The sequence below is a fragment of the Orbicella franksi genome, chromosome 5 (genome assembly GCF_964199315.1).
Source record: "Orbicella franksi chromosome 5, jaOrbFran1.1, whole genome shotgun sequence".
Taxonomy (NCBI): Eukaryota; Metazoa; Cnidaria; class Anthozoa; order Scleractinia; family Merulinidae; genus Orbicella; species Orbicella franksi.
The window spans coordinates 33,607,401-33,632,466 of record NC_138149.1 but is presented as its reverse complement, the minus strand read 5'-3'; the positions used below and the strand labels follow the sequence as shown (position 1 = coordinate 33,632,466).

The following is a 25,066-nucleotide window of genomic DNA, read 5'->3' as shown; positions in this document are numbered from 1 at the left end:
TCGGGACACAAATTTTTCTTTCCTTTCAGAGACGTATATCGAAATCCCCTTGTAAGTTATTTAATTATTTCCATCATCGATCCTTTTCTATTTTCTAAACATTGATGTGTACTTCTTTCTTATTAATTACCAAATTTCTTGTATAGAACTCCACGCAATTGTTACTTGACACTAAAAATTGTATAATTACTTCGATTCCCAGTGACATTCTTTTTCATCTCAACATTACTCCCACTTTTAACTATCACACTAGACAAAGTGAAAGGCGTTGTTTTTAAAGTTCATAAGCAAATTGTGCAATTCTTGTTACATTTGTTTTGTGATCTCTGTTTTGTATCGCTGATTTTGTTATTCAACTAGCATAAGCTCAAGTCTTTTACAAGCCTACTTGTTAAATGTGAATCCTCCACACAACGACCTTCCAATCAAACAAATTTCTAGATGATTAAAATTCTCACCACTGACTGTTTTTTAAACTCTATCAATTTCATTGTCTCCACCTCCTCGAAATACGTGATTTATAGTTGTATATCTAATTTTAAATACTGTTTGATGTTACCTCAACGCACTTGAATTTCACTTCGAAGACCACTTTTTAGATTTAAAATTCCCAGGATTATCAGTAGTTCGTATAGTGTGATCGTCCGGGTGAGGGTAGTTCTGAAAATAACTGTTGTTGGTGAGCGGAAGTCATCTTCAGAGTCAAGTCAGAGTCTTCTTGACTCTGAAGATGACTTCCGCTCTGGTTGTCGAAATGTCAGTCACCAACAACAGTTCTCTTCAGAACTATCCTCACCCAGATGATCGCACTATACGAACTACTTTCTAATTCATGTTAATAATTGTTTTCAGATTTACCATAATGGAATCATCTCCGTTGGGAAGCGCTATTATCGAGCAGAACCAAAGAAACTCAAAGATCTGAAGAAGGATGTTATTGCTGTTTTCTGGGCCAACACTGATGTCACACGCTACACCAGTATCACTTACCAAGTCGTCGATCGTAGCACGCCCGAGTTCCGAGAGGTATATTCCAGCAGTCTTACATATTATTATAGTTACTCAGTGTATGGCTGCATTAATGTGTCCCCTAGCTTCTTATATACAGGGCAGTTTTCAATTGAGTGTCGAAAGTAATCAGGCAATTACTTTGGTTTTGCTTTTTCTACGGTTTGAGATTGGCTGAGTCGTCTAATTGGTAAATAATTGGTTTGGTTTTGGTTTTACGACACTTAATTGAAGACCGCTCTATTTAATAATCAGATTATGAGTTCGAGATTTAGGGAGTTATAGGGCGCAGACTGAGTCAACTATCACGCATAGAATACGAGAGCGAATCATCTTATTGTCCTAGTATAAATCAAGTAATCGTTCAAAACTTTGTCTAAGTTCGTTTCACAGACACTTTGAAAACGCAAAGAAGCGGCCGCCATTTTGTTATTAACCGCACACTAATAGGCTACTCACTATCTACAACAGAAGAGAGAGTCAGTAGCATAGCTAATCAAGATAGAACGCTGGTAGATTTAAACTAACAATCATTAAAAATTACCTTAAGCTCGCAGTGTAATTGACGCACAAACGAGTTACCAACGTAACCGATGTTATTTGTGTTATCTCAGCAATTGGACAATACCACAGATCGACTAAAGAACTGCACAGGAATTGACCAGTTTCATGCCACATGGATGTTGGTTGTAACATGGGAAAGAGTTTCACCGTTCGCCAGATTTTTCTTCTTTAACCCATATGTGCATGAGGTATTTGATTATAATTAACTGAGTCATTAAGTTCTCAACGTTTAATGTCGTTGTTGCATGATGGCACTGCGATTAATTATTAGCGTGCTGGATTGCAGATCGAAAGGTCTGGGTGACCCGGACGGGGTGACTGTGACGCGTTTTGCTCCAGTATTGTCCGTCTCCATCCAGCTGTACATATAGACTTCGGCGAATTCAATCTTGGAGGGAGGGTACACTGGGATGTTCTAGCGTTCCATCAGGGGGGATGGGATAGGGGGAGGCGGTTTGCTCTGATTTTAGAGAGCTCTGAGGTACAGGTTTTAACAAGTCAGGTTCGAGTTATAGCGGGTAAACGTTTAATAAAAAATATCGTGAAGGGACAAAAAAGAATCCATCACTTGGAGTAAAGGAGAGGTTCGAGTTACCGAGAGTCAAATAACAGCAAATGTAAGAAGCAATTTGAGGGAAATTAACTCTTGGTTTGTTAGGGAAATTCGAGTTGACTGGGGTTCGAATTTTGGAAGTCAAAACTTGCTCTCTTTTTTTCCAGCAAAGCACTTACCAAGCTGTTCTGATTACAAATGGCACTGCCTCCTACGTAATCTTCAACTACGAAGACGGTGGAATGAATTGGACCAGAAGACTTCAACGAAAGTGCGCCGTCGGGTACTCTACCAAGAGCAAGGAGTACCATTACCAAGATGACGACTCCTTCGAGGAAAACATTTTCCATATCGACTCCAAAGAATTTGTCGACGACGACAGCAGAGTGCGGACACGTGGCTACTTCTGCAAGTCTCTTAACACGCCAAACGTACCTACACTTACAAACGAACAGAAGTGTATGAACTGGTACAACGAGGAACCCGACCCGGACTTTTGGCTGGCGGAATTGAATGATTGTCCTGCCAGTAGGAGGGCTGCTCGTCGAGACAATCGTTACAAGAAAGTAAGCAGCAAAGAGAGGAAAAAAGGCAGCAAAGGTTCCAAAGTTGATTGCTACGAGCTGAAATTCGCGACGCGTGTGTACGGCGCAAGTCACGAGTGCTGTTACTTTAAAGGTGGACCAAACAGGGACGCGTTTGTTTCTGAGCCGCCCGAGGCTGGTAGAGCTTACAGGTTCGTTTGAATATAGGAATATGTATAGAGAGCAAAAGAACTAAATTCTTGTTGTGGGGGTTTCAGAAATCTTCTCATATTCATAAGTTGGTGTTTTCTGATCTTATATATATTTTCAATTAATAAATGGTTGTCACACAACTAGTTTAGCTGTTTAGTTATTTTGGGTGACCAGCAACTGTATGTATTTTTAATTAATTTATTATTTATTACTTAAGTTAATTTTACAGTTCAAATAAACCTTGTTGTTGTTGTTGTCATCATTTTGAAGTTGATAATTATTTACCAGATTTGAATACTGGGTGTTTCTTTTCTTCTTCTCTTTTATGCTCTTCATGATCAAAGTTTCCATGTACTGCCATTTTTGTTGCGAAGTAGGACGAAGGATTATGACAACATTGCGTGTCGAACGTCTTCAGATGGCAGTATTGCGAAAATTGAGACATATATACTTGCCTCTAATCGTTTCGAATGCCTAGATTTCATTTTTAAATTTTTACAGTTGTCGGTCGTTCTCAAAATCAAGCGACGAAGATCACTATGTTTAATTCCGGCCTACGTTCTTATTCTATACAGGTATCACTACAAAAACAAAGCCCAGAGACAGACAGGAGACATTGAACCTTTTGAAGCTTGTTGCAGTGAAGGAGAATCCGAGTTGTGCTCTCTGTTCTACCAGAAGCGACCGCTGACCGAAGCTGCCAGTGCAATCGTGTTCGCCCTGCCATGCTGGTGTCGGTTTTTGGCGGGAGGATGTCGCGGGCGATCATGTGGTCTCAGGAGAGGTCCCCGGCGACCATTTCGAAGACCTTTTAGAGGTAAATTAAGCTAAATAGGCCACATTCTTATTTTTTGTATATATTGGATTGGAACTAGCTTGTAATGGAGGCTGATGCTGGTGAATATCATTAAAAAAGAGATTAATGTTTTTTTAGGCTGTTGCGAAAAAAATGAGACGGAGTATTGCTAAATAATTGAGTTGAAACTGTCAGTTAGATTAAGATTCGTTAGATTTATTTAAATTTTTTTTCGGGGGAAGAGCAACTTACTGTACAACTTGCTTTAAAATCTGTTTAAACGTTAATAGTACGTAACGCTTTGTCTCAAATTTGCTTTCAAGCCTGGTTCTTCGGTGATCCTCACATCTCTACACTGGATAGCTTTCAGTATACTTTCAATGGCCGTGGAGAGTATGTCTTGACTCGTTCTCTGGACAACTTTCTCCACTTTCACGGAAGAACAGAACGTCCTCTTAACACTGACGGGGAGCTGACTAACGCCACCGTATTCTCAGCTTTCGCTTTCAAGACAAACGACAGCGACAGAGGACAAATAGTCTACGACGATTCCGTGCCCGGTAACCTTAGCATCACTGTCTCGTTTCAAAACAGCTCCTGTCGTAACTACACCATTGGGGATGTCGACGAGGGCCTAGACTTCACAGGAATGTCGATCGAGAGAAGCGACGTCAACAACAACACCGTAGTGGTGTCCTTCCCGTCAGGCTTTTCTATCGAGGTGAGCCCTGGTATAAGACTTTTGCAGCTGAGTGTCAGCGCACCAGACGACCTAATGAACAACACAGAGGGACTGCTGGGAACATTTAATGGTATCAAGACGGACGACTTACAGTATCCCAATGGGACGGTGATATCAAGTAATGCTACAGAGGAGGAGATATTCCATCTCGGACAAGAGTGTAAGGGATTCCTTGTTAAAATTTTCCCTCAAGCATCTTCTTTGCGTTCATTCTGGAGGACCCCTACAACCTCCACACCCCATCATAACCTGGCCACAAAAATTGGTATCATTTTCATTCAAGAAGATTTTTAATTGAGCTGGAGAATCATCTAACTCTTCGCCCTTTGTTTCATTCTTCCAACAGGGAAGGTCCCGTATGAGGAGAGAATGTTCGTGTCATCGAGTTGTATGCTACAGAATGTGTCCTTTGATGATACATTTATACCTGCCTTCCTTAATCTGTCTGCTTCGACTCCTGAGATTCAAGCGCTGTGTGGCGATAACAGAGAATGTATCTTTGATGTGCAGCAGACCGGGAACACTGAACTTGGAGAGCAGACCAAAGGTTTTGAAGAAGACAACCAGGCTGCGGTAGATGAATTAGGTAAATTACTACAATCTTTTCCATACGAACTGGCGCAGCACACAGAAAGGACTCAGTAAAAAGGAATTTATTATCATTATTTACGCTTCTTACTCACTTAACCGTATAAACTAATAGTAAAGGAAAAGAGACCGTGTAACCTGGCCCGCAATTGCTTTTGCACGCTTAACATACGAGTCCCGTATGTAATGTGGCCCTAGCAAGTAGAACATTAATTGTAAGTCACGTTTAGAAAATGGCGTGAGTAAAGTACAAACCACATGATTGAAAGTCAAAATCAGTCAGGATATGTCAAAACTTCAGTTTAGGAGATTCAAGGATTTCACTTTAAATCCAAAAAAAACCCATATTCACTGATAATTAAAACTTTGCATGGCAGGATTCATACGTGTCATATCTTGTTTTGTTTTCGGCCGGTTTCTATGTTTTTCATTCCACTGATGGCCTGATGGTAATAGTCACGATTGACGTCTTCCATCGATATCTTGGGGAGCAGGGATGGCGCAGTAGTGAGAGCGCTTGCCTCCCACCAATGTGACCCAGGTTTGATTCCGGCCCGGTGCCATATGTGGGTTGAGTTTTTTGTTGGTTTTCCCCATGCTCCGAGGGTTTTTCTCCGGGTTCTTTGTTTTTCCTCCCTCCACAAAAACCAACATCTTCAAATTCCAATTCGACCAGGATAAAGGACCCGCATTAAAACCAACTAAGGCTGATGTGATTCCCTCTATAATATTGTAATTAATGTTCTGCCGTTAATACTGCTTCCAGTGGTTTGATCAGTGATAGACATTCTCTGCCCTTAAACACATACGTATTTCAAAACTTAAGAGTCATAAGTGACAACAGTTACTGTTTGTTTTTCTAACAGTAGTTAATATTTTGATTGCCGGCGTATGAATTGCTAGTACTACTTAAAAAGTGGCTGATAATTTCTTTTAATTAGGAAACACGCCTCCAGAAATCAAGGGACCGACAGAAATCAACGTCACTCTGAACCAAGAAATAGACTTTTCCATCGAAGCTTCGGATGCTGACAACGACACGATAACAATAGAAATTGACGATCTGCCAGCAGGAGCAATGTTCAACTTTTCCAAACTTAATAACATGGCCCACTTCGTGTGGAGACCTGTGAATGCCTCCAATGTTACTCTAGAGTTCGTGGCGACAGACTCTAAAAACGACTCTTCGGTTCTCCCCGTTGTCATTAACATGTGCAAGTGTGAGAACGATGGAGAATGTGACTTTACGGAGTTTGTGGGAGATAACAGTGGAGCTTTCCGTGTCGTGGGATGCAATTGCAGCGATGGCTACGAAGGCACGTTCTGCGAGACCGAAATACCTGACGCATGCGCAGATGATCCATGCTTCGATAACGTGACTTGTAATACCACAAGGAACCCGTTCGGATTCCAATGCGGGCCATGTCCCGAGGGACTAACCGGTGATGGAGAAAACTGCTATGGTAAGAGTTGTCTAGCTTGTAAATCCTGCAGCAATGATTGACATATCATTTCTCCAAAACACATCCATGCCCAGTCAAGTATTTAGGTTACGAGAATTTGAAAATTACTAAGGATTGAGGATTTCAGTCAATTTTAAAGGTATACAGAATATCTTCACTGGAACCTCAAATGGCAGTTTTCTCAAGACGTACGTATGCGCGAAATGCGACATACCTTCTTTAAGGATTACCTCCTATGCCAGAGAACTAACGGCCGAAAAAAGATCGCCGATGCAGAAGGGAGTGAAAAAATGGACGAGGGAGTCCCGTGATTGAGGATTTTTCCCCGCGTTTTTCTCTTCCCCCTAGCTCGATGCTGTAATTACTATGAGGAATAACAGGAAGTGGTCGCTTTCTAGCAAAGTTTTAATACACTAATGTGTTTTTTTTGGTCATAATTCGTCGAGTATGCTAATATAAGAGTGTATTGATTGCACTTTTTTGTATTTCTCAGAATTTGATGAGTGTGCTAGTCCAAATGTCAGCCTCTGTAATCAGACCTGTGAGAACTCGTTTGGTAGCTTCAGTTGTGAGTGCGATCAAGGGTACATTTCCCGCGAGGAAGGCAGAATCTGCGAAGGTATCATTTACGTTTTGGAAATAGATTTTGTTAGTTAGCTTGGCATAGATCGGGCTAAGGTACCAGTTTCTGAAGAAACTGTTGGGAAGTGAAACACTTAAGCCCGTCCACATTACGCCGGAGAAATTTGAAAACGCAGCTTTTTTTCATACGGTTAGGTCTACCGTCCGACACTAATCCGTAACGAAAACGGAGCTTTTCGAAAGCGCTCTTCAGACCGAAAGGAATTTGAAAACGCTGGCGTTTTAGTGTGGACGAAAAGCATTTTGGAAACGATATTCAATTGATTTCCCTGACCTTAAACACAAATCCAAAATGACCAGTGATTGTTGCGCTTTCAAATTTCTCCGGCGTAGTGTGAACGGAAAGCATTTGACGGGTTTTCAGAGTGAAAACGCCGTTTTCAAATTTCTCTGGCGCGGTGTGGACGAGCCGTTTGTCAACTTGGAGTTGGTACGGGGTAAATTATGCGACAGAAACAACCGTGCTCTTACTCAGATTCTTTTGGACCCGAATTTAATCCTTTTTCCTATCTTACTCCTTCTCTAACTTTTTTGAAAACGTAAATTTTGTGGAGGATTAACGGTCAGTGTTACTTTTCAGAAATAAATGAATGCCAGGATGTCAACACGCGGCATAACTGCACGGAGAATGCGTTCTGCACAAACTTGCCAGGTTCATTTAACTGCACGTGCAACCCTGGGTTCGAAGGTGACCCGTACACGGACTGCACAGGTAAACAGCACGGAGGGCGTGAACCTTCAAACGTTTGTTTGTTTGTTTGTTTTAAGGCAAAATGAATGAAGGAACGACTGACTGAAGAGAATGCAAACATGGCCTATTGAAAGATAGAAATAAAGAATGGAAGAATGAACGAATAAATCGTATGAATCGATAAATTGAAAGAATTGAAAGATGTATAGGATGAAATATCATGGAATGATTAAATGAATGGATAAATCGAATGAATTGACAAGTTGAAAGAAAGAAATAAAGAATAGTAGAATGAATGAAAAGAAGATTGAATGAATCAGTTTATTTTGATGTAATACCTGACCCTGTTTAATTATTTTTCCTGTAGATATCGATGAATGTACCAATGGAATAGCGACGTGTTCTCAGAACTGTCTTAACACACCAGGCTCTTTTGAATGTTCATGTAAAAATGGATTCCAACTTGATAACAACATGGCAACCTGTGAAGGTACTAAGTCCATATTCTGCTTCTTCTTTTCTTTTTTCATTTGCTTAACTATTTGCATGTACCTTTTTTTTGGGTGTGTTCTCCTTTTTTTCCCTCTCTCTCTCTCTCTCTTTGATAGTACATGTTGCAACCAAGGTAAAGCATGTTATTTTTTTCTCTTCTCAGCTTGTTAAGTTTTCTTGCCATCTGGGTAGTTTATTTTGCTTAATGAAATTAATTATTTTTTTGCTGTTGTTTCTCTTTTTTGCAAATTCAGCAAAATAAAATGGTTGGTTGTTGTTGTTGAAACTCACTTGCGATCGCTCGTCGTTTCCTTCTAAAACACGTGAAATAAAATTCAAAATGGAACGTCCGACGCACGAGTTGAATGTAACCCTACTATTTAGTAGAATACAAAGAAGAATGACACTCAAACGAGTATAATATTCCCGGCGGAATTTTGAATATAAATTGAAGCTTCTCTGAAGAGAATTAGAAGAAGAAATTCGATTTGTCCTTTAAGGCACTTCTAGGATGACACTAGATTTAATACATTAAAATATTGGAAACACACTATCAGATATACTGGGCCTAAGTTATGGAATCTTATAGCAAGGAATATTAGAAGTTCACCGACATTGTCAGCTTTTAAGAAAAACATTCGCAAACTTGCTTGGAAAGTTTGGCTGATAGTTGTGGCAGTGATTGCACTTTATGTGCTTCTTAATGTCTTTTATATATTTTTATCTTATATATCTTATGCATTTTTTGTCATTTATATTTTTATGTTGTAAATATCTTTGATTACCTTTTCAAACAGAATATTAGATCTTGTTATTTTAATCTTTTATGTTAAAGTCTCCCCATTAAGTGGTTTTATTTCGCATCAAAATCAGAAGTATATTTTCCTAACAATATGATATTGCGATTGCAAATTTATTAACCATGTACTGTTATTTTGGATCTCAGACATAGATGAGTGTCAAGGCAACCATGATTGCGAACGTATCTGCGACAATCGAATTGGTACCTACCTGTGTAGGTGTCCCCCCGGCTTTGAACTGAATGCAGATAACGTCACATGTAAAGGTAACAGAGAACTTTTCTAAAGATGTCCGACAAAAAAATGATTTTGTTTCAAACGTTTGCAAAGTAGTTATGTCATTATAGACCTTTTTAAGACCTGAGTTCTATTTTGGCAAGATTTGATGGCAAGTTAATATTGTAAAACAAAGAAAGATTATATATCTTAAATATTTAAACGTTCTTTCGCTCTCCATAAGCAACATAATCTGTGACTACGATGCAAAAAGTACAATTTCTGCGACTACCGCGCTTTCTTCACGCCAAAATAACACTCTGGTTCACCCCGCATAAAATCTTGCAAATATTGAAATCTTGTAACTGTCCTCCAATTAGCCAGAATCTATAAAGGTCCTATTGATTCAACTCTTGCAAAAATTGCTAAACATTCGTTAAAGAGATTTTTGATCGACCTACATGTACAGTATCATTTGTTGTGTCAAATTTCATATTTCTTTTCTTTATAGTGGCGGAAGGTAGCGAGTGTGACGAGACAAACGGTGGCTGTTCCGATGTTTGCGTCAACAGAACAGGAGAAATCACGTGTTATTGCAATTCCGGTTACAACCTTACAGATGACGGGAAAACGTGTATAGGTAATGTGACTCTGTGCCTTTTCTGAAAATACGCATAATTTCTCATTCACATTTGCCCAGACACTTCAGCAACTTCGAAACGCAGCCTTGTGTTGAAATATGTAGGCAATAGGCGAATCAAGTAGTCAAGAAGCTTAAAGTGCTGTTTACTTTTAAAATTGCTCCTCCGAGAGGAAAAAAGTCGGTAAAGAAGTTTAAACCCGAGGAACAAGCTTTCCCTTATGAACTAAGAGTTCTTTCCCGTATGAACTAAGAGTTGAATTTCCTCTTTTTCGGCAACGGGAGTGTAATTGCGCCATTATATGCTGTACTAGGATTTATTAAATAGCCAGAATGGCAGTTGTTAAGCGCCATTATTGATATACAATTTAAAGCCATCGGCTGCGATTGATATTGCATAAGTGGTAAGCAAGTCTGCTTTTGCTTCACTTACAGGGTTAGGCGTACGTTGCCATTGCCCTTGAGATATTTTTTTATTTAATGTTGTTACGTCACGTCGTAATATCCATACACGCGAGCTAAGACACGTGTTTATATGTAGCAATTGATGAATGAATGTTTCATTTTAATTACCAGACATCAATGAATGTATAACCGGTAACCATGGCTGTGAGCATAAATGCGTGAATAATAACGGTAGCTTCACGTGCAGTTGCAATCCGGGATATGCCTTAGCCGTTGATGGAAAGACTTGCAAAGGTAAAGATGTCACTTGTGTTGCATCTTGGGACATTTATCCTATAGCTGAGCGCATATAACTTATTTTAGTTTTCCTCAGTTTTAACTGTTCTTGTTAGATTTTTGCTAACTGCTACCTCCGGTGTTATTTTCTGGAATTTGTGGAAAGTCCCGCTTCAAATCCTCTTCCCTACCACTAGACGGATCCGTGTTTGGTGGTCCCGAATCCACTCCTCCACGTCTTGTACAACTAGTTAGCCTCCAACCAGTTGGGTTTTTAACAAGTTTTTAGTTCTATTTACAAAATTTGTTTTTTATTTTATAATGCTTCCAGTTAGCACAGCAGTGCTAAATATCACGATTCGAGTTTTGATTCAAATGAAGATTATTATGGACATCGTAACAAATGGCTAATTATATATTAAATTCCAACATCTCTATCGCAACATAATTCCTATAATAATGCACTTTTATCGTTTAAACAGATTACCTTAGGTTGCACTTTTGTTACTTGTTTTAAATTAAATTCTCATTTTCTGATTTCTCTGCAGACTTCGACGAATGTGACCTGGCTTTCGGCGTCGACAATTGTAGCCAGGTGTGTGAGAACACAGAGGGATCATTCCAGTGTTCATGTGAAGAGGGATTCCTTCTTCAGCAAGACAACGAAAGCTGTGCAGGTAATGTTATTATGATCGATCTGCTTTTCCATAATAGGATGAAAAATTATTCCCGCATTTTGATTGGTTCTTACTTATGATCTACTGGAGGACAGACGCATACATTAACATGACGTCTTGACCCTCTTTTTTGTTTCTTTATTACCGTGTGACACGAGACTTTAATTGCAAGATTTTAATTTTACGGATCGGCAATTTTTTATATTTTGCGGAAACTCATTTTTACGATTGTGAAACACTGGTTTGTCTTGCTGGGTATCAATTTTCGCGATTTTCAGAAGGTCACGTTTAATCGGAAAGACAACATTTACCATTTTTTGTTAATTTACATGGAATCGACAGGTGAAACGACACGAAAAGATGTAAAACACGGTAACTAGTTTCACGCTGTTACAATTACTACACATTGCCCTAGTTTGGCTAATTGCTCCGACAATGGCCTAACAAAAACTACGGTACCACTTGATGCATATCTCTCGAGTTTTGTTTTTGAACGAAAGAGGCTCTTTAAATAAATGGCATCAAGATTCGGTAACAGATCATAGAACTGCTGATCGCACGTCTACCTTCACGTAAAGTTGCGCCCTAATTTTTTTTTGGATTTAACTAGCTGGGTGGTGACTGCCCTTTATACAAAACGAGAAAATCCGAAAATGTAACGAGTCACGCAAGTCATACCTGTTGTGATGATAAATTAACTAACGCAATGTTACTGTCACGTTTCAGACATTGATGAGTGTCAATTGTCACCGTGTAGTGATGGATTATGTGACAATATCCCTGGATCATTCCAGTGCTTATGCCCAGTACCAACATTTTATTCTGAGGGAAAATGTCGAGGTGAGAACAACTTTCTTTGAGTGTTTTCAAAATCTCTAACGGCAGAGAGAAAATTATGAAACGATCTTCTACGACAAGGGGGAGGATACGGAATCTACCCCCGTAATTTCCAAAATGGTAAAGCAGTGAGAATAAACCTAAGAAGGCATATGGTAGATATAATTTAATGTTTCTTTTGAAGTATGCAAGATATCCGCCATCTTGGATTCACTTGATATCTTGGGTTTATTAGTTTTTATCCGTGTCAGAAAACCACCAAAAATGACTCCAAAGTAATACAAATCAGTAAAAAAATGCAAAAAAAGACCTGAAGACCTGAAGATTTTCAATTAAATCAAGAAAACTCCAAATTTGAAAAACAGCTTGTCAAAATAGTGCTATCAAGGAAACATCGAGTCCTGAGTGTAATGTCATGCCATCCCAAATTTCTTAAACACTTATAAAGTCACAAAGGTTGACAGCTTTTAGGTAAATATTGAAAGCGCTATAGACTGTAAAGTCCATAAGGGCGGCCTCCGCCCTTCCCGAACAGGGTAATTAAAGGTCTGAATCGTACAAATATTCTTTATGTAACTGTTTTTGTTTTAACAGGTGCACGTGTCTTTGCCATTGTTCTAACACTATCGAGTTTGAACGGCAAAGTAGTTGAATGGGAACCATTGCTACTTAACAAAACCTCTGCGGTGTTTGGTTTGTTGGCCAGAGAAATCGAAAGACAGGTGAGAAAATAACACAATACAGAGAGCCTGTAGGTAGCCTGTAGGTAGTGCTCTCCAACTCTATCGATTCCCCAACCGGAGAACTTTAACAGTCGTTTCAAAGCACGTAGGGCCTTGACGAACGAATCAGGGGAACTGATAATTCTGACGAACGAATGAGCGACAGACCAAGGTCATGAAGCAACTTGAAGGAAACAAAAGGAGCAACGGACTCACAGTGACGAAATCTAATGTCTGAAACGAGTAAGCGGCCTAAAAATGCACGCCACTTCGCGGAAAAATCATAGATCATTGTAGAGAAAATTAAAAACCCGACTAGACGCTTTCCAGCACCGCTACATCCCGAAAATTTCATTTATCTAGTACCGTAACTGTGCTTTTCATAAATTGTTCAGAATTGGAATTCAATTTCCCATACAAGCACTGAAATTTCAGGCGGTGTTGGCTACGCTTCGGTTGCCTACCCTTCAAGATTACCATAGTTGCGTCTATTACTGTAAGCCTACTAGGCTAGCTTGAAACTTGACATATTAGTTAAAATATTTGTTAATTAAAATTTTAAGTACGCTAGAGCAGTTTTGTTAAACAATTATGACCTCTAGTTATCTATACTTTTTTTTCCAGATTAATGCGTTCTACCGAAGCAAAAGAGGATTTTTACGAGCCATAGTCCGGTTGTTCCGGTACGAAACGTCACTCATTCAAATTATACTGGTTTTTGCTTACAAGTTCAGATTATTAAGTTTTTATTCTGTGTATTTCTTAGGCGAGGAAGCGTGATTGCGGATGTAGACCTCAATTTTGCCGAAAACGCCACAGATGTAACTCCTGAAACATTAAACAGCGAGCTTCCGGATTCAGGAGAGATGGGAAATTTAACTTACGATCCTCAAAGCGCTCAAATAAAAGGTACGTATTTTAGTGACTCAAGATTTGATTTCAGAAGAAATCTTCGTTTTGCTTTGGGGAAAAGGGGGGGGGGGGGAGTGCAGAAGGAAAGGGTGCAAAAAGAGATGGGAAGACGTTTTGCGAAAATGCATTTGCGTTTGAAAAATTACTTAGAGGCGGGTGCTGCTAAGAAAGCGGCGGAAACCTGGAGAAAGTACCAAAGTAGACTCCGCAACATACCCATCATCCTTAGTGCTCCTTAACGAAGATTATCGGAGATTAGAAAGTTTTCGAGTCAATAGATAAAAAGGACTATTTTTCCAATACTACAAACTTACAGAAATATGAAAGAAAATGGCATACTTTGTACACTGTGCAGCACATTTTAGACTGAACGATGCCAAAAATTAAACTTATAAAATGAGGCTTTGTCTTCTAATTAAATCGCGTTGGCGTAAATATGATGCAAATGTTAAAAAAAGGAGATAAATGTGTGGCAAACATGGTAAATGCCGTATTTGGGACACCATTTACATAAAGTAGTAAATGGTGTGGCAAAAGCGGCAATTTACGGTCTTTGATTCCCAATTACCTCTTCATTTTGAAACATTCACTTCATTTTTACACGAGACAAATTTAAGCAATCCATTTCGTCCAGTGATCTGCGATTATACAGAATATTGAATAAAGTAACAGTATTTTAAAGCAATTCCTTATGTTAAATTTTCCTCCTTTGCAATCAGATTTTAATGAGTGTGATGACACAGAAACACATAACTGTCACAAGGACGCCACGTGCCACAACACAGATGGATCATTTGAATGCAAATGTAAGGACGGTTACCAAGGCGACGGAACGACGACCTGCGGTAAGACGCATTCCCTTCGACACGAAAGTACCTACGACTTAAAATAATAGTTTGTTAAGGTTAATAACAGGTAGCAGTTGATAATGGTCGAAGGTAAAATAGGTATAACTGCATCGAACCGAAAAGACCCATAACACCGGGGCTTCTACCGCTGGGTTCCAGCGGGATGAAGCATTGGGAAGTATTCTACTCCCCCTAGATGAAAATAGAATTTTACCTTTCAAACTATGTTTTTAAACTTACTGACATTTGTATCTTTTGCCTAAATAAGTAAAATAACAAACTTGACAAAATAATGAAATATTACGTTTATTTTACTTTTCAGATCCTGTTCCGAAACCTGCGGACGAAGGTACCTCTTGCCTGTTTCAGTTTAGGGTTAATGTATTACTTGATGTCTAGTTATCACCTGGTTTACAAGTAAGATATGCAATATTCTTCAAAAAAAAAAAAAAGCCGCGAAAACGTGGCTGTCAGTGCTGGTGAAGTCACCAACACAGATTCGCGGTCAAGAAGGACTGGCAAAAGCCGTTCAGGATCAAGAAACAATAAGTTAGGTGTTAATAATTTCTTTTGATTTTTTCCCCAGATGACGGCAATAACAAGAGATTGGCTATAATACTTGGCTGTGTTTTCGGCGCTATTGTTCTTCTCATCTTGATTGTTTTATGTTGCGTCACGCGAGGAAAGTAAGTTGGTCAAACTTCAGTGCAACAACTATACAACAACAGCAACAACAACAACAACAACAACAACAACAACAACAACAACAATGACAATGGGAAAAGAAAGTATTTATATATGATGTATTCGGCCCAGAATATAGGTAGCAGGGCACCCAAAAAACTATATGAAGCTAAATTCTGAACAATTTATGAATCGTGGTAAAAATCTAAAACGATCTCTGGCTGAAATGATTACAAAAATACAAGCTTTCGAATGTCTGAACTACAGTCTTCGACGGGTAAAATGTGAATGACAAGAAACGAAGAAAAAGAAAAAAATTGAATAAAGTCGAAAGCTTGTCATCGTTTCAGCCAGAGATCGTTTTAAATTTTTGCCATGTTTTATCCTGGCTGTGCCCCTTCAATATCTTCAAATTTATGAATCGATACTACAGAAAGATACAGACAAAACACACCTGTGTTGGTAAAGATACTTGAGAAAAGATTGCGTTTACCAAGTTTAAGGGAGATTTAAGCGTCCAGTCGCGTCTATAATTTTCTGTACATTTTTCTATGATTTAGTTTACTACTTTAGGCCACTTCGCGGGAGAAAACCGGGGACAAGTGTATGGAAAATAAAAACGTGATTGGACTCTTTCTAGCACAATTGTTTGTATCTTAACTTTGCTAGTCATAAATTGTTTAGAATTCGAATGTAAAGAAAATTATTTGCGGTCGGATTCCAATATAAAAACTGTAATTTTTGATGTTTGTCGCGTCAATGTCAAGAAGGCTTCCAACACCATGATAAGGTCTATGATACAATCATTAAAAACTTTTGTCAGAATATGCCGCATAGTTAGGTGTCAGTAAAATAATGAAGCGTTACGTTTCTTTTTCCTTTTCAGATCGTGTTGATCTCATAATCTCATTGTTAAATATTTAATGACCGAAGAGTAGAAAAACGATCTTCAATTCCTCAAAAACAAAATCTTTGGTTTATGGAAGGGAAACTGAAATAGGACTTGATAGGAATGTACAAAATTGTTTTATTTTGTATTTATATACCGTAAACTGTCGCTTATAAACATTCCCCGGTTATACGCTCGTTTACTCGTAAACCAAAAAAATAATAAATCCGGTTATAAGTCACCCGGATATAACTCCCCTCTAGCTTTCCTTGTTTTGAATTCGTTTTATTATGATTTTTTGAAAGCTTAATTAAAAACCAGTAGATGAAAAACCTGTTTCAATCAACAAAGCTATAGTTCGTTTCGAACCTATTTTTTTATTCGGGTTATGAGCCCCCTCGGATATAAGCCCCTCCGTTTATAAGCCCAACTAAAAAACCCGTACAAACTTGTGTAAGCCCAGGGCTTTTAAGCGGCAGTTTACGGTATGTATTCATTTTTTTATTTTTGTAGGTTTTTTTTATCAGTCTTGCTTCATTGTTTTGTTTATTCTTAGGCTCTTTTCATAGTGGGCGTGCACACTAGCTAACAAACCATATTCTCATAATCCCAGGCGTTACAAAGCAGACATGGAGGAACCTAACGTGACAAATCGCTTTACCTCACGTTCCGTTCATTCAGACATACATTTCCCTGAAAACGAGAAGGAAAAGAAGACAAGAACGGGTTCTTATGAGCTCAATCCCGCGCCAATGTACGGGAGCCTGGACCCGGAGCTCCGCACGAGTGGGGAATACGACTATCCAGACCCGTTTCCCTCGGGAACAAGGCGAACGTTCTACGACAACCCGGGGTTACAGCCCGAAAATACACCAGTTAAGGTATTTAAATGAACTATAATCCAGGTTTATATATTTGGAACACTATGGTATTTATAAAGATGTACAATGTGATTTTAATGTTTTCCCTGTGCGCCTCTGTCAGTTCAGCGTTGGGTTGTTTGATTGGACAATTTACTTTTCGGGGGATGGGTGGGTTGGTGGAAGGAGCAATGCAAAGGGTAGGGGGAAAATCACTGATTTTCGCTCAATTTTCTATTAGTTATTTAAACATATAAAGTAAATTTCCCCAAACTCGTTATCTGTAATCTTTCAACGTGTTCCTCAAGCGATGTGGAATACACCTTCGAGCCTAAACCGTGATAGATAAATGATAAACAGCCAAAGTTCTAATCAATGACGAATTCTGAACTGCAATGTAATGTCGCTCTAGCTAGATCCTCATGTAATAACACTTCTTGCTGTTGATATTCCACAGGCATCCCAAGCTGATTCAGGTCTTTAAGTAACTCTGGTCAAGTGAGGAGATCGATCTTAATTCCGTTCGAATGGCTGTTATGTTAAGTCGGTTAACACCAGTGGAATTAAGTAGCTGTAAAAGGAGATCTTTCCTCGTTTTGCACCATGCTATTAACAGTGTTTTTAGTATATCAGTAGGAGTATAATTGACGTTCATGTTAAGTGGTCTCTTAAGTGGTAAAAGTTGTAGTATCGAACATTACAAACGCACCGCAGGTATAACGCAGACTCACCGCTGTTATAGCGCGGTCGTTAAGCATTTTTTAAGTGTAATAATATCGCAGTCATGGCAAAGTCATACTGCACTTCAATGGCAGTCACATCGAAGTTATCAGTTATATCACAGTTCATCACAGTTATATTGACGCCAGCCTGCAGTAAAACCGTATCATTACTGTGGTCATACATTCTCGGTCGCGGACAAATCGCGGTCCGGCAAAGTTTGAAACTGCAGACGTTTCATGTTTATAAAACTCTTAACAGTAAAACTGTAATCGAAGTAAAATAACTAGCACTCAAGTTTTGAATTACTATTTAGACTACACCTATATTTTTATTTTACCTCGGGCCGGTATAAAAGGCTCATTAACTCCAGTTTTCGTAGTATGAAGCGGCTAGAAGCAATTTACTTTGACTAGTTCCTGCGAGGCTTTCTTCCAGGCCTTCACGGTCAAATGATTTCGGGAACGTATTATCTGAGACAAACGGCCTGGAGACCACGTGACCCGAAAACGATTGATAGACGTGAAATATGGAGGCCTAGGAACTAAGGCAACTTTTTCTTCCGCTTGAGTGGGAATGCTAGTGCATCACATTTTGCTCCCCGGCATTTTGAGCGGTTGCCCGCCCAATGCTCCGGGCGAGACCCTGTGTTAGGAGAGGCACCGCGAGGGAAGTGTCCAGCTCAGAAACTCAACATAGTGATCCCCGCCCGGCCTTGAGCTAAGACAACTTGATCAAGTTTTTGTTCTATTTACAACTTTTTTTTTTTTTATTTAGTGTCCTCATTAAACGCATTAGCTACATACATATTTGTTGTTGATTACAGTCGTTTTACGCGACTGGATAAATATAGTTCACTGTGGATAGTTATTTTTCAGAATTAAGCATGCAAGTAACTTCCGCGACATTTTTAAAGTAGTACGCTCTTGAGACATTTATATGGAGTTGTAGAACTGAGTTCAATTTGTTGTTGTTGTTTTTTTTTGTTTACTATAAAACATAATAATACAGAAGTAAAGTAAAGTCTTTACTCGAACCAAAATAGTCCTTACTGTCTGAACTGATCCAGGGTTTCCATTCCATGAAGTAACTAAGGGTATTTTCAATCCTCTGGACTTGGACGTAAGTCCGTTGAAGGTTTCCCCTCCCCCCCGGCTCCCATAGCATTCTGTGAGGTAACCCTAGCAGTTGCCCGGTACCTGTTTATATCCCTGGGTGGAGAAGAGTCACTGTGAGAGTGAAGTGCCTTGCTCAGGAACAAAACACAGCTAGGAAACGAAACCCAGGCTGCTCGATCTGGAGTACAGTAGACTAACCATGAAGCCACCGCGCCTCTCTCGGTCTGTTGAATATGAGATGAAACAACTCGAGGTGAGATAATCTAAAAGCGCAAGAAGTTTACTGTATTGTCGTCAGGACCTGATTATCGCGAAATCTTAATTACGCGGGATGTCTGTGGCAGACCGGGTTTAAGTGGTCACAAATGCAAATTGTCCCTCATCCCGCGGCCGAAGTATAAAATGTATACCCGTAAATTTGCTTCAAAAGCTCTCCCTCCCTAAACATTTCACTAAGAGCATGCTTGATATATAGTTGCCCTAACCATCGCTTTCCTACATCGCCCGCCAAGCGGGAATTTAAGCTTGCAAATCTCGCAGATATTTTTCATCGTGACCCATCTCAAACTCAGCAAATTTACCGAAGGAGAGAAACAGCCCTAAATTTCATCGCCAAACGTCTCCTGAGTGGTAATTTAAGCCCTGGCCACATCGCCTCGAAAGTAGACGCAGGTTGAAAACTTGGCTCTACTTGCGACTCCGTTTGGCCTGGCCTTGCCTGCACTCGCGTTGACTTGCGATCAAATTTGCGCGCAAGTTTGGCCACCCAACTCAAGTCAACGCAAGATGAGTGACGTCCATATCCTATTGTCAGCCAATGAATACAAGATATGTCGGCCTTGAAATGTTTTTTTTTTTTCATGACTTACTTGTACTAGAGAGGAATCTTGCGAGTCCGTTTGGTCACCCAGCGTAAGTCTCGACGCAAGTTCAACTTGCGGCTACTTGCGAGTCCGTTTGGCCAGGACTTTAGATCGCAAATCTCAGACCATCCCACAGATATTTTCCATCGCAGCCAGTCGCGAAGCCCGCCAAATTTTAATTAAATGGTGTAAAGTTTGTTGGTAAAAACTTTTTACTGTGGCAGCCATTACGCTATCCAGACCGGCTCCAATGTTCAAAGCTTTCAAAGTACAGCTCTGGGATTGCGATTTATCCGACCCACCGTTTGAATTACCAAAAATTATAACGGAAAGATCGGTTAGGGCCTTAATTTTAAACCGGCCTTATTTAACAATTGCTTTAGTTGAAGTATTGACTGTTCAGATTTTATCTCTTTCGTTAAATTTCTCCTAGCAGTGTCAGCACTAGATACTGTTTTGATTAGCCTACTCTAGGTGTTCAGTTGGTTGAAAAGCAGCGCAAAAAAAAAGTCAGAAAAATTGGGGAGGAGTGCGGCGCGGAAAAGCTCTTGACTAAAATTCCTCCCCTCCTTTTTCTTTCCTTGTTTTGGCACTGTTCTCCAACTAACCTGAAGCTTCCCTGGTCCCAGAGGTTTTCTTTCTTTTTTCCTATTACTGAAGTAAAAACACCGCCACTGTGGTCAAAGGGAGGTAGTGAAGACATGCATATAAATGTATTTCAACTGCAGAAGAGTGTCGCAAACAAATTTGTTTCAAAACTTTGCAAAAAAGTTGCATCTTATCATGCTAATTACAATTTGATAATAACAAGTGTGCGTCACCAGCTGTTTTGGAGTAATAAGCGCTTAAAGCTAAAATTAAGTTAGGATGTTTCAAACGGGTTGTAATGTTTCTTTAGTAACCAATTATGCCACGAAGATGACCATATCTTGTTTACCAATGATTGGTCATTTTTGTGATACCAATATTGTAATGAAACGTAAAAGTGAGTCAAAGTAGAACTTTAATGTTTAATGTTTAATCTTTTTTATACACGTTAAAAATTCATCCTGATTTTCAAACACAGTGAATATATTCATATCTATTAAACTAAGGTGAGCCGGCTTTTATTTCCCAAAAGGTTTATTCCCAGTAAGACCAGCCCAGACAAACGCATAACATTTGTTCGCTAGACAATATGAAAGCAGTGAATTCAGAAGTGTTGTATTGTTTTGCACTTATAAATAAACAGTGAATATCAAAACTAATATAAATATACTGTTGAGTAGAACAAAGAGAAAACTGGCGATAAAAAATAAGAGAGAAACTAGGGAGAGGTTTACATAGAATGGCTGTGGAAAGGGAATCAGGCTTAACTATTCACTACTCTATTAACTGATGATTTAACATAATAACAAAAGGCGGTTTTAATTTTAACGGTTTTTAAATATTTCAGGTGGACTGACCCTCTCGATTGCGCAGAACAGAGTATCATCAGATACAGCGTTGGTTTAAAGAATCATTTATGCAAGGAGAGTCTTTTAAGTCCTTCCCAATAATTTCTACTGAAAATAAAACAGATGCAAGGATTGATGGCACAATTTGCGCGAGCCATAAAATTGCCAACAGTGATAAAATATAGAAAGCCACAAGACCTTATCATGTTCTCCGCAAAGGTAACGAGAAACCCGCTGATAGCGAGGGGCAGCCAACATACTGCAAACCCTAGCACAATAGCAATTGCCATCTTTAATACATTTCGCTCCCTTTGCTGGCGTTGTTGTCCAACGTTGGCCGATTGCTCGCCTGGAATCTTTTGTGACTTGAGCTTTAGATAGATGATAATGTAAAGTATGGCTATCAACAGTAACGGGACAAAAGCGAATACTACAGCAATGGACAAGTAGTAATTTTCAAAGGACGAGGACTCTCCAAATACTTCTTTCCAATGCAGCAAACACACCAACCCTAGCCTCTTAGGTATTCAACAAGTTTGACGGCGACCAGCCCTGGGAACCCAACAGCCATCCGACGATCCAAGTGGCGAGAATGATGAACGGGCACAGCTTTGAACTGATGAGTGGGGAACGGAGGGGATATACCACAGTTCCAAATCGATCCACTGCTATCAGATCCAGGCTCTGAATAGACACAGTAACGGAGACATTTGATAACAAGTAAACCAGCTTACATAAGGCCTGGTCAAGAGGACCACCGATCAGCCACGAGTCTATGTAGAGCAGTTGTATATCTCGAGGAAAAAAATCGAAAACAGCAGATCGGACATGGCCATGCTTACAATGAAATAGTTGATTGGTTTTCTCATGGCTTTCGTCTTGTAGACAATTATTCCGATGACGTTGTTCCCAGCCAGCGAAACAAGAATAATCAGGCAGTAAGCGACAGTTTTTTCGATTTTTCCTGCTGTAGGATTGCTGGGGAAGTTCGATGGCTGTGTTTCATTTGTCGTTGCGTTCAAGTCTTCCGACATTGCTGTTCAGTTTCTTTTTCCGCTCTTATGCTCACAAATGAATTTTTTCTTTCTTTCGCCTGTTTGCAACAATCACCAAGGTTTCCTATTTCATTCGTGAGCAGCTCAACAAAATGAAAGTGACCTATCAGCTTGGGCCTCAAATTGCTTTTCATTTCTTTTCTTGACATCGATGAAACTTGCAGCAGACAGTGGTTTAAAATGTTTTCGAAACGACATGTGGTTGAGTTGCTTTTAAATTTCAGCGCGGCTTGAAGCATATTAGTCGTTAATTTTCTTCTTTCTGTTATTCGTTTGCCGTGAATCTCATTTTCCATCTAAAGATGAGTCAGTGAGAACACAGCATGTTTAACGTTAAAATTCCACTCTCGCTTAAACTCAATAAAAAATCATCGTGGTGCTCCAGCAGAGTCTGTTACTTGACAGAGTTTAAATTTAGAAATTTCATTGCAATGTCCAATATAATGAGCCCACTCAGTCAACGGTTGCCGCTGCCGTTTACTCTCGTTTTCACCAGTATCCAAATCAGTCTTTTAACAAACTAGAGACGCGCTGTATATAAACCATGCGTACCTATCCTGATATGATTGCTTAGACTGAATGTCTTGAAGATAAGATACTGAAATTCGTCACAATACATGATAAAGGTTTTTTCGTCAAAACTCTCAAGATGACAAACAATCACAGAGTAAACAGCTCACGGTTTCTATATTAAACATGCAGGTAATTTGACCATTCGTTTCGCGGCTGCTTGATACGAAATACACCAACTCGGTGCAGCTTCTGAAAATACTCTCGAGTAAGACAAAGAGAACAGAGGCGATAATAAAAGAGAGACCCAGGTCAGAGGGCGACTAATTTGTTTTCCTGAAACTGGAAGAAAGAAAAGTTTGTCAAAAGATCGGTTAGAAACCTTTATATAAAGTTTTTCAAGTGTTCATTGAACCAAATATAAAGCAGTATTGAAATATAACTTATTTACACGATTTAGGACGACCAAAAACATCCCATGAATTTTAAGAAAATTACAAATGTCACAGAATAACTTACAAAGTGATAATAAACTCAGTGTCCAAAGAAAGATTTAAAACCGTTCTACAAGTTTCGTTAAGCGAGCGTTTTTTTAAACGTTTCAGATCGACCGACGCTCTCGACTGTTCGGAGGTGTCATAGGTTACTACGCTGTAAGTCAAATATCATTCATCGGAGATTCTAAATTCTTCACGATAATTTCTACTAAATATTAATAGATAGAAGGATTTATGGCACAATTCAGAGCCCGAGACGTCACATAACTTAGAGAAATTTTACTTGATCTTGCAGAGTCAATTTTAGGAGACTGCGTCGTTTGTTAAAAGCTTTTTCTTTCCGTATGTTCCGGTTTATATTGTTCTTTGACTACGTTGAGACTGCTCTGCTCAAAAGAATCCCAGGAGATTCTTTAGCCCTTGACTATAGTTTCCACTAAAAATAAAACAAATGCAAGGGTTTACGGCTCAGTTTGCGTTAGCCATAAAGAGAGTGATAAACGTGTAGTTTTTGGAAGCCACAAGTCGCGTTGACGCCCGATACAAAGAAGTTCAGAAGCCAGAAGATACCGAAGGGCAGCAAGCATCCTGTAAACCCTAACACAATAGCAATGGCCATCTTTAATACATTTCGTTCCCTTTGCTGGCGTTGTTGTCCAGCGTTGACCGATTGTTTTCCTGGAATCCTCTGCGATTTGAGCTTTGCATAGATGATAATGTAAAGTATGGCTATCAACAGCGAAAGGATGATAAAGAATGTAACAAAAGACTTCATTCCAGTGTAACTCAGAAACCAGTCCATCTGCGTATTCAACAAGTTTGTAGACGAAGAGATCTGGGGAGTCGATAGCCATCGCGACGATCCAAGTGGCGAGAATGGAAAACGGGCACAGCTTTGAACTGATCGATTTGGGGAACGGATATTGGCAAAATCCTGTTTAATTTATGCTATGTCAAACATAAACAATTTGATTTTAGCTTGCTGGTAAATAGGAAATCTACAGAAAGGAAAGTATTTCCTTCAATATTATAAGAATCATTTCAGACAGTTTTGTTTCAATCTTGAACCCAAAGTGAAGGGGACGTTTTTATTTACAATTTGTAAGTTTTTTTACTAAATAACTTTGTCCACGGGAAGGGGGAAGGGAAGTAACAAAGTTTTATACAAGGAGGCTCTGCTCCAAGGTCAAAATCCTATCCAGTGGTTTTGACAGGAAACGCTTCCCTTTCATATACATGTAGCTTCTAGCTTGAAACTCCTTTCACAAACCTATATGTGGCCCCACTAGATCTTATATCTTGGATAAATAATCAATTTATGTTTGAAATCCCTATCCTGTTAAGTCCTATAATACTTCCAGCCTAAAAAAAGTCTTCCTTTAGTCAACTATAGGGAGAAGTCCCCCAGCTTGGTGCAATACAATAATACGGGTTCTACATATTGTAGTGTACATTCTTATATGCCTTGCAACACTATAATTGTCTTCAGAATTACGGTATTTGGCTGTTCTAAACATGATTCAATAAATTAAGTTTGCTGCACCTATGAACCTTATAAATGATGTCGAGTCAAGCATTGAGGACATTGGCGATAAAAAAAAGCAAAAGAAGAGGGTGTTAAATTTCAGTGTTGTACTGAAAGTGCGAGGAAAGTTATTAAAAATAAAGCTTCCTTAGGAGAATCAAGCTTTACTATGGTAATTGATTTTACGTAAAAACCACAAACGATGGCCAAGGGTATCGTCAATGAAAAGAAAGATTAGAAACGTATCGTTCTGTAAAGTTTATGAGGTACATTCAATCCAATACAGTAGTGATAAATATT

The 25,066-nt window shown here is 39.2% G+C and overlaps 2 protein-coding genes and 1 pseudogene across 2 annotated transcripts in view; 1 reads left to right on the top strand and 2 right to left on the bottom strand.

Moving 5' to 3' along the window:
* LOC145488421 (uncharacterized) overlaps positions 1-18,789 on the top strand; it is a 29,016-nt gene extending 10,227 nt beyond the window's left edge. The window contains exons 9-31 of the mRNA XM_081467288.1: positions 853-1,026; positions 1,623-1,760; positions 2,293-2,861; positions 3,438-3,679; positions 3,982-4,560; positions 4,747-4,986; positions 5,930-6,451; positions 6,945-7,070; positions 7,674-7,805; positions 8,152-8,274; positions 9,223-9,342; positions 9,804-9,932; positions 10,509-10,631; positions 11,162-11,290; positions 12,017-12,130; positions 12,722-12,849; positions 13,474-13,532; positions 13,616-13,758; positions 14,481-14,606; positions 14,932-14,958; positions 15,196-15,295; positions 16,796-17,063; positions 17,500-18,789. Coding sequence (XP_081323414.1) covers positions 853-1,026; positions 1,623-1,760; positions 2,293-2,861; positions 3,438-3,679; positions 3,982-4,560; positions 4,747-4,986; positions 5,930-6,451; positions 6,945-7,070; positions 7,674-7,805; positions 8,152-8,274; positions 9,223-9,342; positions 9,804-9,932; positions 10,509-10,631; positions 11,162-11,290; positions 12,017-12,130; positions 12,722-12,849; positions 13,474-13,532; positions 13,616-13,758; positions 14,481-14,606; positions 14,932-14,958; positions 15,196-15,295; positions 16,796-17,063; positions 17,500-17,526 — 4,338 coding nt within the window. The 3' untranslated portion in view covers positions 17,527-18,789. The remainder of the gene's footprint in view (positions 1-852; positions 1,027-1,622; positions 1,761-2,292; positions 2,862-3,437; positions 3,680-3,981; positions 4,561-4,746; positions 4,987-5,929; positions 6,452-6,944; positions 7,071-7,673; positions 7,806-8,151; positions 8,275-9,222; positions 9,343-9,803; positions 9,933-10,508; positions 10,632-11,161; positions 11,291-12,016; positions 12,131-12,721; positions 12,850-13,473; positions 13,533-13,615; positions 13,759-14,480; positions 14,607-14,931; positions 14,959-15,195; positions 15,296-16,795; positions 17,064-17,499) is intronic.
* A 2,452-nt stretch (positions 18,790-21,241) lies between these two features.
* On the bottom strand, positions 21,242-22,387 carry LOC145487965 (substance-P receptor-like; annotated as a pseudogene).
* Positions 22,388-23,391: 1,004 nt separating this feature from the next.
* Positions 23,392-25,066, bottom strand: part of LOC145487013 (QRFP-like peptide receptor) — a 3,025-nt gene continuing 1,350 nt past the window's right edge. Inside the window, exon 2 of the mRNA XM_081465719.1 lies at positions 23,392-23,708. Coding sequence (XP_081321845.1) covers positions 23,632-23,708 — 77 coding nt within the window. The 3' untranslated portion in view covers positions 23,392-23,631. The remainder of the gene's footprint in view (positions 23,709-25,066) is intronic.